The sequence below is a fragment of the Thalassophryne amazonica genome, chromosome 10 (assembly GCF_902500255.1).
Source record: "Thalassophryne amazonica chromosome 10, fThaAma1.1, whole genome shotgun sequence".
NCBI classification, from domain to species: domain Eukaryota; kingdom Metazoa; phylum Chordata; class Actinopteri; order Batrachoidiformes; family Batrachoididae; genus Thalassophryne; species Thalassophryne amazonica.
The window spans coordinates 14,653,152-14,670,232 of NC_047112.1; the positions used below are offsets into that span (position 1 = coordinate 14,653,152).

The 17,081-nt window shown below is 37.6% G+C and overlaps 1 protein-coding gene across 1 annotated transcript in view; it reads right to left on the minus strand.

The window, feature by feature from the left end:
* Positions 1 to 17,081, minus strand: part of LOC117518348 (breast cancer anti-estrogen resistance protein 3-like) — a 63,316-nt gene that overhangs the window by 12,019 nt on the left and 34,216 nt on the right. The window contains 4 exon segments of the mRNA XM_034179455.1: positions 13 to 248; positions 357 to 473; positions 1,574 to 1,699; positions 3,920 to 4,048. Coding sequence (XP_034035346.1) covers positions 13 to 248; positions 357 to 473; positions 1,574 to 1,699; positions 3,920 to 4,048 — 608 coding nt within the window.

The window sequence follows — 17,081 nt, forward strand, 5'->3', positions numbered from 1 at the left end:
TTCTACACTGACCTGAGGTGACCGTTTCGACCCATGATGTTGTCCTGACAGTGCACGCTCTCATGCACCGAGTGCGCATTCTCATGCGTGTGTCCGTTGGTAAGGTTGAGGCTGAGTCGTTTCTTACTCCGCCTCTCCTGCACCACTAGCCCCGCCTCCCTGTGGTTGCTCGTCAGCCTGAACTTCTCTTCCACGCAGCGTAGAGGCAAACTTCGGTTAATCGGCTGGAAGATAATCGCTCCGACCACCTAGAACATCAGACACAGAAGAATAAACATCATGATTAGGACAAAACATAAAACCCCTCAAACTGCACAATGGAAAGGAAGAGAAGAAGTGAAGATTCCATGACTCACCTGGGAGACGGGTTTCCTGTTCCCAACATAGTATCTTATGAGAGCAGGAATACTGTCAAAGCCTTCCCGATCCAACCGGTACTCCACTCTGGAGTAGGCCTCGTTCAGCAGCACCACCTGAACAATTTATTCATGTTTTGTTAGTCAGGTTTTCAGTCAGATAAATGGAATAATAATAATAATAAAAATAATAAAAACATTGGGTGGATTTATCTTACGAAGTAGGTTTTTTGAAAATTATAAATTCCAGTAGATTTTTTTGTTGTTTTTTTTTTCAATAAAACAAAATTATACAGTATTTTTTTCCAATTGTAGTGTTTTTTTTGTTTTTTTTAATAAAAATTAGAGTGGATTCTTTTTTAACAAAAACATGTAGACTGGAATTTTTTATTTATTTATTTTTGTAAAAACTTACAGTGTTTAATGATTTTTCCCCAATAAAAAATATAAAGTGGGTTTTAATTTTAAAGAAAAGAGTGAATTGTTTTTCCCAAATTAAAAATCATACAGCATAGATGGATTTTTTTTTAATTGTAGAGTGGATTATTCTATATATAGTGGATTCCCCCCCCCCCACATAAAAATTACAACATGCAAGGATTTTAAAATTAAAAAAGAATCTAATACAGTAGATTAAAAAACTTATTTTTAGTACTGTGTTTTGCTTTCAAATAAAATATAGTTTTTCCCCCAAATAAAAAATGATAGTGTTGATTTTTTTTCTTTTTTTTTTTTTCCTCAAGCAAAAATAGGGAATGGGTTTTTTATACTTGCAGTATGGATGGATTTGATTTGTTTGTAATTTAAATTATATTGTGTGGGGTTTTAAAATAATAATAATAAAAAAAACATACCACAGAAAGGTTTTTTTTTTAAAAAGGAAACTTATAGAAAAGATTTTCTCCCAAATAAAATAGGATTTTTTTTTTTTTTTTAAATTAGACACACTTAAAACATGAATGGATATTTATTTATTAAAAATTGCTGAGTGGATTTTTTTTTTCCAAGTAAAAGTTATAGAATGGATTTATTTTAATTAAAAAAAGTACACAGTGGATTAAAAAAATAGAAAGTGAATTGTTTTCAAATAAAAACTTAAATAAATTGACAGGATGAGCAAGCAGGCGACCCCCGTACTCATGGGTGCAGTTTGTTTTTTGCTGTTACCATAAAACAGGTTTACAGAATTATTACACTGCGGAGTTTTATTTTCTTACCTTCTTATTGATTTTAAAGTGCTGAGCTGCATTTCTCCACTGACACGTCAGAACATAACTGTCCGGACTGGAAAGAGAATCTCGGATCAGGAAATCTCCGTCACGCTGTACCAAGGTTTCAGCGATCTGGAACAACACAGACGTTACACACGGACACAGACGCAAACAGTGTTTGTTTATAGTGCCAACATTTAATTAAGTCGAACAATGACAGCTTGTTTTACTGTGAATGTCTTTATGAGCTCAGAGGTTATTCACGGGATGAGAGCTTTATTAGCTCTCATCCCGTTATTTATTCAGCGAGAACATTTCTGGGAACAGAAAATAAAGGCTTTTCGGTTTCAAGCCATGAAATAAAAACACCTCATACACCCTAAATGCGACATTCTCCCGTGTGGCGCCTTTTGATTTTCCATAAAATTGGCAAAATGTAAATGCTTATTCCAGTTAAGGGTCATGGGGTCAATCCCAGACATCATTGGACAAGAGACGAGGTACACCCTGGAGAACTGTGACAAAATTTACTGCAATGAAGTCCAGCTTTTTGTGGTATATCACAAAATTACAGCATATTTTATTGCTGTTAAAATATTTGTTTTGACGGGTTTCATGGCGATCTGAAGGTTCAAACTTTATGCTGCATTCAACAGAAATGCAGAATTTCAAACAACCAATTCAGAAAAATGCACAGACTCTTAAAAAAAAAAAAAGGTCATGATAAAATGTTAGTCTGCACGCTGACTCACAGCAGACCTGTGTGAGGGTCGTCTTCCCTGTCCAGCAGGTATCCAGCAAAAACGCTGCATGAAATATGTCTAGATTTTTTTGAGATCTTCCAACAGGATCACGTCACCTGTTTTTACAGTTTTGTGTGGGTGTTTTTTTTAAAGCATTTTTTTAGTTGCAATTCAAGGGCTACCAAATTTCTTTAAAAAGCTGACCAGTGTTGCCAGGTCAAATAGAATAGTTGCCAAGACAAATAAAAAAACTGTAGTTTCAAGCCTCATGTTATGATGGCGTGATACAGCCTCGATGTTAACATGTTAATAAAGGACATTCATTCATTCATCTTCTACCGCTTAGTCCAATTAAGGGTCGCGGGGGGCTGGAACCTATCCCAGCAGCCATAGAGCTCGAGGCGGGGTACACCCAGGACAGGACGCCAGTCTGTCCACAAACAGACAAACAAACACAGGCACACCCACACCTACGGACAATTTAAAGATCCCAATCCACCTAACCCGCGTGTCTTTGGACGTGGCAGGAAACCGGAGCACCCGGAGGAAACCCACACAAACACGGGGAGAACATGCAAACTCCACACAGAAAGGCCACGGGACTTGAACCCACAACCTTCTCGCTGTGAGGCAACAGTGCTAACCACTAAGCCACCGTGCTGCTAATAAAGGACATCACGTGTTATTTAACACACCGTTCAACAACACAACATCAAAAAATTTGCGACTGTAAGTGTATTGGCGCACGTGGACACGATTGGTGGTTGCTGATATGCTTTATTGCTAATTAGCCCTCAAATGACCGAATGGGGTCATTTATGACCGCGGGTGTATATTTTTGTGCACCATTTTTCTAATTTTAATCAGACAAAAAGTGAATAGATTCAATACATGGCAGCATTGAGGAGAACATAAAAAATAACACAAAACAAAAAAGAAAAACCCAAGTATTAAGAGCAGACTTGTTGAAACTTCCCCAGATCATCTATGATGTTCCCACCGAAATTGTGTGAGCTCATAACCTGTGTGGGTTAAAATCCTTAAATGTTCCCTGACAAGTTGAATTTTCATCATACGAGCATTAAAAGTGTGTGAAAACACCACAAAACAAAATTATAGTGGTTCCAAAGAAAATCTTTATGAATTAAAAAAATTTTTGAAAAGGACTACACCTTTAACTTCAGTGATGTTATCACAAGCTAAAAGTGCGTCTTTATCTTTATTTCAATCTCACTTTTGTGTTTTTACTGCCTCCCCGTCACACACAAACACAACCTCTGACACACAGATACAGACTTTAATTAAGTACGTGTTTGGATAGTTGATAATGAGAGTTTAGTTTAGCCAGAGGAAGCAGCTTATTAAAAAACAATTACGTCTCAGAGCTGCTTTCACACGGAGCACACAGACTCGCATTTAAACGCACCACAGAGAACACTGACCTCATGTCATAACCTCGGTTCTACTGCCGAAGTTATGACTTCAGCTGTAGTTGGCCTGAAGGCACAGCGTGTGTGGCGAAGCGGTCTAAGTATAGACCATCTGGTTCTGCAGGTTCTGAAGCAGGCTTTGAAAAGCTTGTGACTCATGACTCTGATTTATCTTTTACCTGTCTCGGTATCGCTCCGTGGTACCACGCATGGCTTCGGGGTTCCTCGCAGTTCATCTTCAGTTCTTCTTCCAGCTCTCTGCGCAGCTTCTCTGAGGGACAGTCCAGGATGAACTGATCTCTGGAGAACTGCAATCATAAAAACAAAAACCCTCAACACCTTCATCCATAAACATCATAAAAAGTGGAACTTGAGACTTGACTTGCGGCTTGTGCTGCAAAAACCTGAAAGTGACTCACTTCTACTCATGGCAGTTAACATTAGTCATTTCTCTTGATGTTTATACACTGAATTGAACATTTCTCACTATATCTCCAAGGCACGTGGGGGGGAACAATCATCACAGCTATCATGACCTGACTTGCATATTAATTAGGCCATGGGTCAGTTTGTGTAAAATTACAAAGGGTGGCTGAAAAGTTCTTCCTCCTATGTGATTATTTCAATAAACTAAACAAGATTCTCACATGAATCTCATGTCTGATTAAAAGCTTTGAATGTTCTCAGGCAGCATCTTTATTTTTCCATGTAACCACTTTCCTTTTCAATACACTTATGCCAATGCTGGGCAGCTTTTTGCACGGCATCAGTCTAGAACTCGGGTTTTCTCTGCACCAGCTGTTTGCACCTCTGCATCATTAGTGTAATGGCGTCCCTTCAGATGTTCTTTCAGCTTGGTGGAAAGGAAGAAGTAGGAGGATGCGAGTTCCAGACTGTACAGTGGGTGTGGTAAGACCTCCTAAAATCTGAACTGCTGCAATGCATCCTGTGTTTGCCGACTCATGTGGACGACAAAGTGACAAAGTTTTTTTTATTCGGCACACAAAATATTCAAATAGAAAAAAATGAACAATTCCACAGACAAAACTAGTGAGTCCGAAAGGGTGTGGGCTGAAGCAAAGCTTATTAGCGCCCACCCCTGCTAGTACAAGTCCAACAATTCTAATCAGTCATATTTACATAAATATAAATTCACTACTACATGTCGACACACAGACATACACATCAATATACTATTCACTTATAATTATATTTATATAGTACCAGATCACAAGAAAGTCGAATCAAGGCACTTTACGCCAGTAAGGACTAACCTTACCAACCCCCAGAGCAAGCACTACGCAACTGTGGTGAGGAAAAACTCCCTATAAGGAAGAAACCTCAAGCAGACCAGGCTCTTGGGGGTGACCCTCTGCTTGGGCTGTGCCCTATATACCTATATACATACGTATATACTTTACAAACATAAATATATACATACATATACACAGTCACTTATATACATATACACCTACCCATATCTATATATCTACATACGCATATACATACCCACACATTCAAATATACAATAAGTCCCACTTATAAATTGAACATTCCATATAAATCAAATGATATTTGCTTCTTTATGATACTTAGACATAATGTTCTTTTTGAGTAGTTTCTTAAATCTTACTAAGGTACTACTCATTCTAACCTCTGTTGAACATTTGTTCCATTTCCTCACCCCAACCACAGACACACAAAAACCCTTTACATTTGTTCTTACTGGTGGTTTCATAAAAACTGCACAACCTCTTAAACTATATCTGGATTCCCTCAATCGGAACAGACTCTGGACATGTCTCGGTAAGGCTTGGTTTTTCGCTCAAAATAAAGTTTGAATTGTAATGTAATCGACCAAATCTATGAATTTTAATAAATTTAAAGACACAAATAGAGAATGAGTTGGTTCACGATATTGTTTATTGCAGATGATTCGTATGGCTCGTTTTTGCAAAAGGAATATTGGATTGGTATTTGATTTGTAAGTGTTTCCCCATGACTCAACACAATATGTCATATATGGTACCATCAGAGAATGATATAAAGTAAGTAACCCTTCTTGCGGCAGTAGGTCTTTGGCTTTATACAAAATGGCTATAGTTTTTGACAATTTTGATTTCACATAATTTATATGTGGTTTCCAGCTAAGTTTATTATCAATTATAACACCTAAAAATTTATTCTCTGTTACTAACTCAATTTCCTTATTGTTTATAGTTAAATTTTTACATTTGGGTGCCTGTTTATTTCCAAATATAATACATTTAGTTTTCCCAAGGTTGAGTGACAACTTATTAGCTTCAAACCAAACCTAAAATTTTTCCAGTTCTTTTTCCACTATGTCCAGAAGCTGTTCAAGATTTTCACCGCTACAGAACACAGTTGTATCATCCGCAAAAAGGATACATCTCAGTGAACTCGACACCCAACTTATATCATTTATACAGATTATAAACAACAAAGGACCCAGCACTGAGCCCTGCGGCACCCCACATGTGACATCCCTGAGTTCAGAATTTGTATTATTGAATTGAACATACTGAAATCTGCCTTGTAAATAACTAGCTATCCATTCATATGCCAGACCTCTGATTCCATATTTCTGCAGTTTAATTAATAGTATTCCATGGTTAATTGTGTCAAACGCTTTCTGTAAATAAAAAAAAAAAACACCTATTGTGTATTGTTTATTGTCAATTGCAGTTGCTATACTTTCCACAAAGTCCATCAAAGCATGTGATGTAGTTCGAGACCTTCTGAATCCATATTGTTCTTCACAAATGATGTTATGCTTCAGTAAATAATCATTTAATCTTTTAGCAAATATTTTTTCCAAAATTTTGGAAAATTGTGGCAGGAGTGATACAAGGTTAGGGTTAGGGTTAGGGTCTATAATTAGAAAATGTGTGTTTGTCACCAGTTTTAAACAGAGGAATTACTTTGGCTATTTTCATTTGAGAAGGAAATTTACCAGTACTTAGTGACATATTGCAAATATAATTGAACGGTTTTACTATACAATCAATAACTTTTTTAATAAAGCCATATCCAAATTATTAAAATCAGTCGATTTCTTACTTTTTGAACCATGAACCAGATCAAGTATTTCCCTTTCATGAGTACCACCAATGAACATTGAAACAGATTTGTTAAACGTTGAATTATTTACCCAGAAGTTATTAGTTGATGAGTCAATTTTACTGGCAAGATTTTTACCCACATTAACGAAGTATTCATTAAAGTGTTCAGCAATAGACTCGTCGTTATCAATCGTGATGTAGTTGTTACTCTGAAAAAATGAAGGATAATCTCTACTTACTCTATTCTTTTTTACTATTTCATTTAATATGTTCCATGTGTTTTTGATGTTATTTCTATTTTTGATAAGTAGCTCATTATAATATATTTTTTTACTGAGTCATGATATTGATTAACTTATTCTTATATGTTTTATACTTACTTTCAGCTTCCTTAGTTTGTAGTTTTATGAATTGTTTATATAGTACGTTTTTCTTTTTACATGCCCTCTGAAGCCCCTTAGTTATCCATGGTTTGTTGCTATATTGATTTCTATATATTTTGTCAACAAATGGACAGTGTTTATTATACAAACTGGAAAAAATGGAAATGAAAGCATCATATGACCTGTCAACATCATCAACAAAAACATCTGACCAATTCTGACTTGATAAATCCTCCCTTAAATTATCAATTGTTTCAGGTGTTACTTTTCTACTCATGAATTTGATATTGCTTCGATACATACAACAACCCTCCAATGCAAAGACTGAGAAAACTGGCAAGTGATCACTGATATCACTGACCAGTAGTCCCCCACTAAGATTACCGGATATAACGAGCGTCATGATGCTGAAGAACTGCATCTTTTAAAGGACAGACCTGCTTCAAGCGTGCATGCAGGTTTTCCAAAGTGTCCACATATCAATCAGAGTTAACAGTGTGGCCGTGTTCCAAAAACTTTGTGAGGACTATGCCATTGCACCAGCACTTGATGTTGTGCATGTGTGGCTGTTAGATGGCGCCCCCTACAGGCCTGGCCATGCAGTGTTATTGTGGCTGCTTTTTCACCCTTCAAACTCCTCGCCCACCTCCCGACTGTCCTGACATCCACACAGGTGTCGCCATAGACGACATTCGATAGATTGTCCACTGGTGCACAACCGTCCACCAAGAGGAATTTAACACCAGCGCATTGTTTCAAACACACGTTAACAACTGTGGTGCACGTGTGTTACGTTGAAGGTGATTCTCCCTGAAATTGTAGGTAAAAAGAGTTTGGTTTTGCAATAGTCAATAAGTACAGAATTATCCTTGAACTTTGATATCTTGCTTGTTACTGAAATAATTCCGTTGGAGGCAGAACTTCCCAGCCGTCCCTTGTATATTTTGGCTCTTCCTGACGTAATTACTTGAGATGAAACACTTTGATAAACTGTATAACTGACTACAGTCATTTAGGTCACATTGCAGAGTTTTACCCAGAAGTGGGAGGGGGGCTTTGCCAGCTCTCCACTTCTTCATTTTCAATACAGAGGACAGGTGACACTCCAGGTGAGCACCTGCACCCTGCATTTATTCCAAATGTTCAACTGTTATAATACTGATTTCAACAGTAGAGGGGGAGTATAACTGCCAAGCAGAAGTATGGCAGTAACAGTAAAAAGTAAAAAAAAACAAAAACAAAAAAACAATTAAACAGACAAAACAAAACAAATAAATAGAGGAAAAATGTGAAGCTCCATGAGCTCACCAACAAGACACCAGATGCAGATCTAATCTGCCACCAGCTGGATATTTTAAACTTTTAATTTATTTTTTAAGTCAAATGCATGGGCTCAGAACTGAACAGCATCCAACCCTCATAACAACACAGTAAGACAGAAAGCACCAGGATCCTAAAATCTTGGACATTCACTTTCCTGCAATATCGGCATCGGCGAACACCATCAAAGTGTCTCTCAACCTCAAACTCTCAGGACCTAGAGACATGAACGTCACTGCCAAGACAAGTGAAGACCTTAAGACCTCTGACACTTTCACCGCATTCAAACCCTGGATCTTTGTCTTCATCTACGAACATTGCAAAGCCAGATGCACCTGGATCCTCACTCAGCTGCTCAAGTGCTACAGTTAGGGTACCCACTGATCCTGCAAAGATCATAGCATCGTCGGCAAAGGCCAGTCAACCTTTCTTTGCCAACAAAGGCACCTAAGCTACTGGTTTCTACAACCCGACCCAGCACCAAGTCCATGTAAGCACTGAACAGTTTAGGAGCCAGAACACACCCACAATAAGGAGGAGGCCTATAGGAAGGAGGTCTCCCACCTGGAGAGTTGGTGCCGGGAAAATAACCTCCTGCTGAACGTCAGCAAAACTAAAGAGCTGATTGTGGACTTCAGAAGAAAGCAGCAGAGTGACATCCATCCACTCTATATTGGGGGGTCCGAGCTGGAGAGGGTGGAGAGTTTCAAATATCTCAGTGACCATCTCACAGGACTTGTCTTGGTCATGCCACATTAACCGGACAGTGAAGAAGGCCAGGCAGCGTCTGTTCTTCCTCAGACGCCTTAAAGACTTTCGACTCCCCCTCAGAGTGCTCAGAAATTTTTATACCTGTACCATCGAGAGCATTCTGTGTGGGAGATCACTTGGAAGGGCAGTTGCACTAAACAGGACTTCTCTGCCCTTAAGAGAGTAGTCCGCTCTGCGGAGAGGACTATCAAAACCACACTGCCTGACTTGCAAGACATTTACTCTAAAAGATGCAGGTCAAGGGCAGAGAAGATCCTCAGCCTGCCCCATTACCCTGGACATTCCCTCCTCACTCGGTTGCTATCTGGTCATCGGTTCTGTTGCCTGAGAACCAATGCCGAGAGGATGAGGAAAACCTTCTTCCCCCAGGCCATCCTTTTATTGAATCTGAAATAGGGAATTTCATTTTTCAGTTTTTTTTTTTTGCATATTTAACCCCCCATTACATTTTGCATAACCCCCCTGACAACTCATCTGCATATTTCTACATCTGTAAATAATATTTTAAGTATGTGTATGTACAGCAGTGTTCAGAATAATAGTAGTGCTATGTGACTAAAAAGATTATATTTCTTATTGTTACATGGGAAACAAGGTACCAGTAGATTCAGTAGATTCTCACAAATCCAACAAGACCAAGCATTCATGATATGCACACTCTTAAGGCTATGAAATTGGGCTATTAGTAAAAAAAAAAAAGTAGAAAAGGGGGTGTTCACAATAATAGTAGTGTGGCATTCAGTCAGTGAGTTTGTCAATTCTGTGGAACAAACAGGTGTGAATCAGGTGTCCCCTATTTAAGGATGAAGCCAGCACCTGTTGAACATGCTTTTCTCTTTGAAAGCCTGAGGAAAATGGGACGTTCAAGACATTGTTCAGAAGAACAGTGTAGTTTGATTAAAAAGTTGTTTGGAGAGAGGAAAACTTATACGCAGGTGCAAAAAATTATAGGCTGTTCATCTACAATGATCTCCAATGCTTTAAAATGGACAAAAAAACCAGAGACACGTGGAAGAAAACACAAAACAACCATCAAAATGGACAGAACAATAACCAGAATGGCAAAGGCTCACCCATTGATCAGCTCCAGGATGATCAAAGACAGTCTGGAGTTACCTGTAAGTGCTGTGACAATTAGAAGACGCCTGTGTGAAGCTAATTTATTTGCAAGAATCCCCCGCAAAGTCCCTCTGTTAAATAAAAGACGTGCAGAAGAGGTTACAATTTGCCTAAGAACACATCAGCTGACCTAAAGAGAAATGGAGGAATATTTTGTGGACTGATGAGAGTAAAATTGTTCTTTTTGGGTCCAAGGGCTGCAGACAGTTTGTGAGATGACCCCAAACTCTGAATTCAAGCCACAGTTCACAGTGAAGACAGTGAAGCATGGTGGTGCAAGCATCATGATATGGGCATGTTTCTCCTACTATGGTGTTGGGCCTATATATCATATACCAGGTATCATGGATCAGTTTGGATATGTCAAAATACTTGAAGAGGTCATGTTGCCTTATGCTGAAGAGGACATGCCATTGAAATGGGTGTTTCAACAAGACAATGACCCCAAGCACACTAGTAAACGAGCAAAATCTTGGTTCCAAACCAACAAAATTAATGCCTCGCAGATGTGAAGAAATCATGAAAAACTGTGGTTATACAACTAAATACTAGTTTAGTGATTCACAGGATTGCTAAAAAAGCAGTTTGAACATAATAGTTTTGTTTGTAGCGTCAACAGCAGATGCTACTATTATTGTGAACACCCCCTTTTCTACTTTTTTTTTACTAATAGCCCAATTTCATAGCCTTACGAGTGTGCATATCATGAATGCTTGGTCTTGTTGGATTTGTGAGAATCTACTGAATCTACTGGTACCTTGTTTCCCATGTAACAATAAGAAATATACTCAAAACCTGGATTAATCTTTTTAGTCACATAGCACTACTATTATTCTGAACTGTATGTATGTGTATATGTATATGTTTGTGTACATGTAAATGGACTGCATTTATATAGCGCTTTTCCATCTGCATCAGATGCTCAAAGTGCTTTACAACAATGCCTCACATTCACCCTGATGTGAGGGTGCTGCCATACAAGGCGCTCACCACACACCAGGTTCAAGAGGGGACCAAAGACCTTGCCCAAGGGTCCTTAATGATCCTCCAGTCAGGCTGGGATCCGAACCGAGGATACCCTGGTCCCAAGCCCAACGCCTCAACCACTAGATCATCACCTCCCCTAACTAACTGCTATCTCTACTTGACATACAACTTAAATACTGTCATCCCAGAACTGCTGGCTTCTGGGAAAACAAAACACATACATACATGTATGTGCATATATATATATATATATATATATATATATATATATATATATATATATATATATATATTAGTTCACTTTTATTGCAGTGTTTATGATTGCGTGCTTTTGCTATGTTGCCGTTATTGTTTTATCAGCGCAGGTACAAAGACACTTTTCACTGCATTTTACATATTGTATATTTGCATGTGACTAATAAACATCTTGAACACCCCGGACCAGTGGGATTCTGCCATTGCTCCACACGGCACCTCTGAACAGGCTAGCTATGATGTCCAGCAATGTTTTAGGGGTCCAGCGAATTTTCAGTGTTCCAAAGAGCAGCCTGACCAACAGACGCTACAAAGAAGCCTCCAATGGGTACTCACTGAGGTAGGGCTCAGTTAATAGATATTAGAACTACTTCTTGTATTTATTTATGGAGGGACTGTCATTTGATACATTTGTTAAAGTCCTTGGATTAAAGTTACACTGTAAGCGCCTTTTTTAGTGGTTTGTTTCTATTCCATTGCGTTGGTGTATAGGGGCAAAATGACCAAAAAAAAAAAAAAAACAAAACCTTGCATCACTGTCCAAATATTTATGGACCCAACTGTTGTTTCAGTGCCAGAATTCCTTGGCAACGTTTCTACACGTTTGTTCAACTATACTAGAGGGGAAAACACCATGACTCCCACCAAATAAAGTGTGAAATCTGACTGAGGTTGACTTCGTTCCATCAGCCCTCCAGCCATCAGTGCCAGCGCGTTTCCTCAGTACCAGTAGCTGCGTGGGCTGGGACACCGTATAGTAACCATCTTAATTAGACATCATGTGACTTCTGGAGCTGTAACCCTGGAACAATGTGCCACAAGCACAATTCTCATGTCTACGTTTTCCCCGCTACAATGTAAACAGGCCACTGAGGCCGGATGGTCCCTCTACATAGTCTGGTTCTGCTGGAGGTTTCTTCCTGATAAATGGTATGTTTTCCTCATTACCATCACCATGTGACTCCTCGAGAAAATGCCGGGTCTCTGTAAATTATACAGCAGAGTCGGTCTTGACCTGCTCGATGTGTAAAATGCCTGTTATGATTCAATGCGACATAAATAAAACTTTACAGCTTAAAGGAACAAAACATCAAATCCCAGTTTTCAGCACCATGGAACTGTTTTAGTTCAAATGGGGCTGAAAACTACACTGAAAAAAGTGAAACAGCGCACTTCATTCAAAGTACTTACTTACATTGGTCTAATGGAAAATTGTGGTTTCCAGTTTAAATCTGCTGGAATCACTACCAAATCATAAATATACATTGTGAAAAACTGAAAAAAATAGTTGTAACAAATTACATCAATTTTTTTAAGTTGATCCAAAGTATCATTTTTTTTCAGTGTAGAACCTGGAGCCAATATTCTGCATTTTATTGATTATGAAGGAAAGCACCTTTAAGTGTTGAGAAAATCAGTTTATTTCCGAGCAAAACCTGCTCAATGGAAGTAAAGTCAAAATCACAGAAAAGTAGAGCCGACTGTTAGATTTTAAGCACGTAATACAAACAAAACAAGTCCTGAGGCAAAACTTGAATGCAGGTTCCAAAAACATCAGACGGGACTACAGACGGACGCACAAGGACACAGTTTGACATTTAAACGTCTCTCAGGCAGCTGACAGACGGTGACACTGAAAAGCGACGGCACATCGACAGCATGCGGCCAACGCACAAACTTACATGACAGCTGCTGGGCCTCTGCATCGCTCTTCTTCACCTCGTCTCCTGGCGAACGCACAGCCGACACACACACACACACACCTTAGCCATTTCCTCACATGCTCTCTTTCCTGCCTTGATCCCTTCTTCGCTTTCGACCCAGTGACTCCACATGTAATGTCAGTCGTCAGCCACACACAACTGCCCGGACCTGCCTCTGCACACACCCTCACCTGACACACACACTGAAATGACGCAAATACTTCCCTGAACTTACCGAACTGTGTTTTTCTAACCCTTCATCTTGTGAAACTTTATAATTTACAGGAAGAGAATCGAACAGTGTAGAGCTGGAAACAGAAACGACAAGAAGTTTCTTGTATTTTGTGCAGTGAGATGATGAGTTCATCACTTCCACACTTTTCACATGATAACTCAAAAACAATTTTTCAATTTATTTTCATTTATATAGCACCAAATCACAACAGAGTTGCCTCAAGGCGCTTCACACAGGTAAGGTCTAACCTTACCAACCCCCAGAGCAGCAGTAGTAAGGAAAAACTCCCTCTGAGGAAGAAACCTCAAGCAGACCAGACTCAAAGGGGTGACCCTCTGCTTGGGCCATGCTACAGACATAAATTACAGAACAATTCACAGAACAATTCATGGATGAATATACAAGACAACAATAAATGTTATCAACTTGCAAGTCTCTGAAATGAAAAGGGCAGATAATGAGAATAAACCGATTACAGCTTTTCTCAATTGCTAAAACACTAAACCCTGTTGTCTGAACTCTTTTGGCAAAACCATAAGCACTTTTCATCTGTTTACATGCAACTTGCCAACACATTTTCATTGTGATGCACCTCTGTTGCATAATGGTGAGCACAGGTGGCAAGAGTCATTTAAAGCACTGGTGTTAGTGGTTGAACACAACAACTCAAAACTGATCACACTTGTGTCCAATGATGTGAGGGAACATATATAAGCCAGTTCAGAGAGTTCTGGTTTGTGAGGCATGACAACGGACAGAAATCTGAGAGGAGGAGTTGGTGTGAGAGGTGGTCGAAGTGGTCAAAAAAGACAAAGAACAGTCATCAGAGCTACTGTGACTGACCATGTTCTCGTCCACAGTATGAGCATGAGGCAGGACGGACAAACGGTCCAACCAAACATCAGTAGATTCACTGTGTTCACCAGAATCCTACATTTTAGAGAAGAGAAAAACATCCCTTCAGATGTTCTTTCAGCTTGGGGGAAAGGAAGAAGTTGAATTACCTTTTCTGACATTACAGTATGTAAATGTTGATAGGAATTACTGTATGACTACACTATATACTGTACCACAGTATACTGTAAGTAAATACATGTTTCAGTACATCACTGAAGTATTATAATTGTAATAATAATAATATTAACAATAATAATAATAAATAATAATAATAATAACTTAGTATTATAATGGAGGGTCAGTCTGTTTGTAGGCCTAGTATTCCATGTATAGTTTTGCACTTTATTTTTATGTCGGCTTACTGTATACAAGTGCTAAATGCACAGGATTTCTGTTGTTTGTACTTTTTTTTACTATGTGCAAGTGCTAAATGCACAGGATTTCTGTTATTTGTACTTTTTTTTACTATGTACAAGTGCTAAATGTGCAGGATTTCTGTTATTTGTACTTTTTTTTTTACTATGTGCAAGTGCTAAATGCGCAGGATTTCTGTTATTTGTACTTTTTTTTTACTATGTGCAAGTGCTAAATGCACAGGATTTCTGTTATTTGTACTTTTATTTTTACTATGTGCAAGTGCTAAATGCACAGGATTTCTGTTATTTGTACTTTTATTTTTACTATGTGCAAGTGCTAAATGCACATGATTTCTGTTATTTGTACTTTTTTTTACTATGTGCAAGTGCTAAATGCACATGATTTCTGTTATTTGTACTTTTTTTTTACTATGTGCAAGTGCTAAATGCACAGGATTTCTGTTATTTGTACTTTTATTTTTACTATGTGCAAGTGCTAAATGCACATGATTTCTGTTATTTGTACTTTTATTTTTACTATGTACAAGTGCTAAATGCACAGGATTTCTGTTGTTTGTACTTTTTTTTACTATGTGCAAGTGCTAAATGCACAGGATTTCTGTTATTTGTACTTTTTTTTTACTATGTGCAAGTGCTAAATGCACAGGATTTCTGTTATTTGTACTTTTTTTTTTACTATGTGCAAGTGCTAAATGCGCAGGATTTCTGTTATTTGTACTTTTTTTTACTATGTGCAAGTGCTAAATGCACAGGATTTCTGTTATTTGTACTTTTATTTTTACTATGTGCAAGTGCTAAATGCACAGGATTTCTGTTATTTGTACTTTTATTTTTACTATGTGCAAGTGCTAAATGCACATGATTTCTGTTATTTGTACTTTTTTTTTACTATGTGCAAGTGCTAAATGCACATGATTTCTGTTATTTGTACTTTTTTTTTACTATGTGCAAGTGCTAAATGCACATGATTTCTGTTATTTGTACTTTTATTTTTACTATGTGCAAGTGCTAAATGCACATGATTTCTGTTATTTGTACTTTTATTTTTACTATGTACAAGTGCTAAATGCACAGGATTTCTGTTGTTTGTACTTTTTTTTTACTATGTGCAAGTGCTAAATGCACAGGATTTCTGTTATTTGTACTTTTTTTTTACTATGTGCAAGTGCTAAATGCACAGGATTTCTGTTATTTGTACTTTTTTTTTTACTATGTACAAGTGCTAAATGTGCAGGATTTCTGTTATTTGTACTTTTTTTTTACTATGTGCAAGTGCTAAATGCGCAGGATTTCTGTTATTTGTACTTTTTTTTTACTATGTGCAAGTGCTAAATGCACAGGATTTCTGTTATTTGTACTTTTATTTTTACTATGTGCAAGTGCTAAATGCACAGGATTTCTGTTATTTGTACTTTTATTTTTACTATGTGCAAGTGCTAAATGCACATGATTTCTGTTATTTGTACTTTTTTTTACTATGTGCAAGTGCTAAATGCACATGATTTCTGTTATTTGTACTTTTTTTTTACTATGTGCAAGTGCTAAATGCACAGGATTTCTGTTATTTGTACTTTTATTTTTACTATGTGCAAGTGCTAAATGCACATGATTTCTGTTATTTGTACTTTTATTTTTACTATGTGCAAGTGCTAAATGCACATGATTTCTGTTATTTGTACTTTTTTTTTACTATGTGCAAGTGCTAAATGCACAGGATTTCTGTTATTTGTACTTTTATTTTTACTATGTGCAAGTGCTAAATGCACATGATTTCTGTTATTTGTACTTTTATTTTTACTATGTGCAAGTGCTAAATGCACATGATTTCTGTTATTTGTACTTTTTTTTACTATGTACAAGTGCTAAATGCACAGGATTTCTGTTATTTGTACTTTTTTTTACTATGTACAAGTGCTAAATGCACAGGATTTCTGTTACTTGTACTTTTTTTTTACTATGTACAAGTGCTAAATGCACAGGATTTCTGTTATTTGTACTTGTTTTACTATGTACAAGTGCTAAATGCACAGGATTTCTGTTATTTGTATTTTTTTTTACTATGTACAAGTGCTAAATGCACAGGATTTCTGTTATTTGTACTTGTTTTACTATGTACAAGTGCTAAATGCACAGGATTTCTGTTATTTGTACTTGTTTTACTATGTACAAGTGCTAAATGCACAGGATTTCTGTTATTTGTATTTTTTTTTT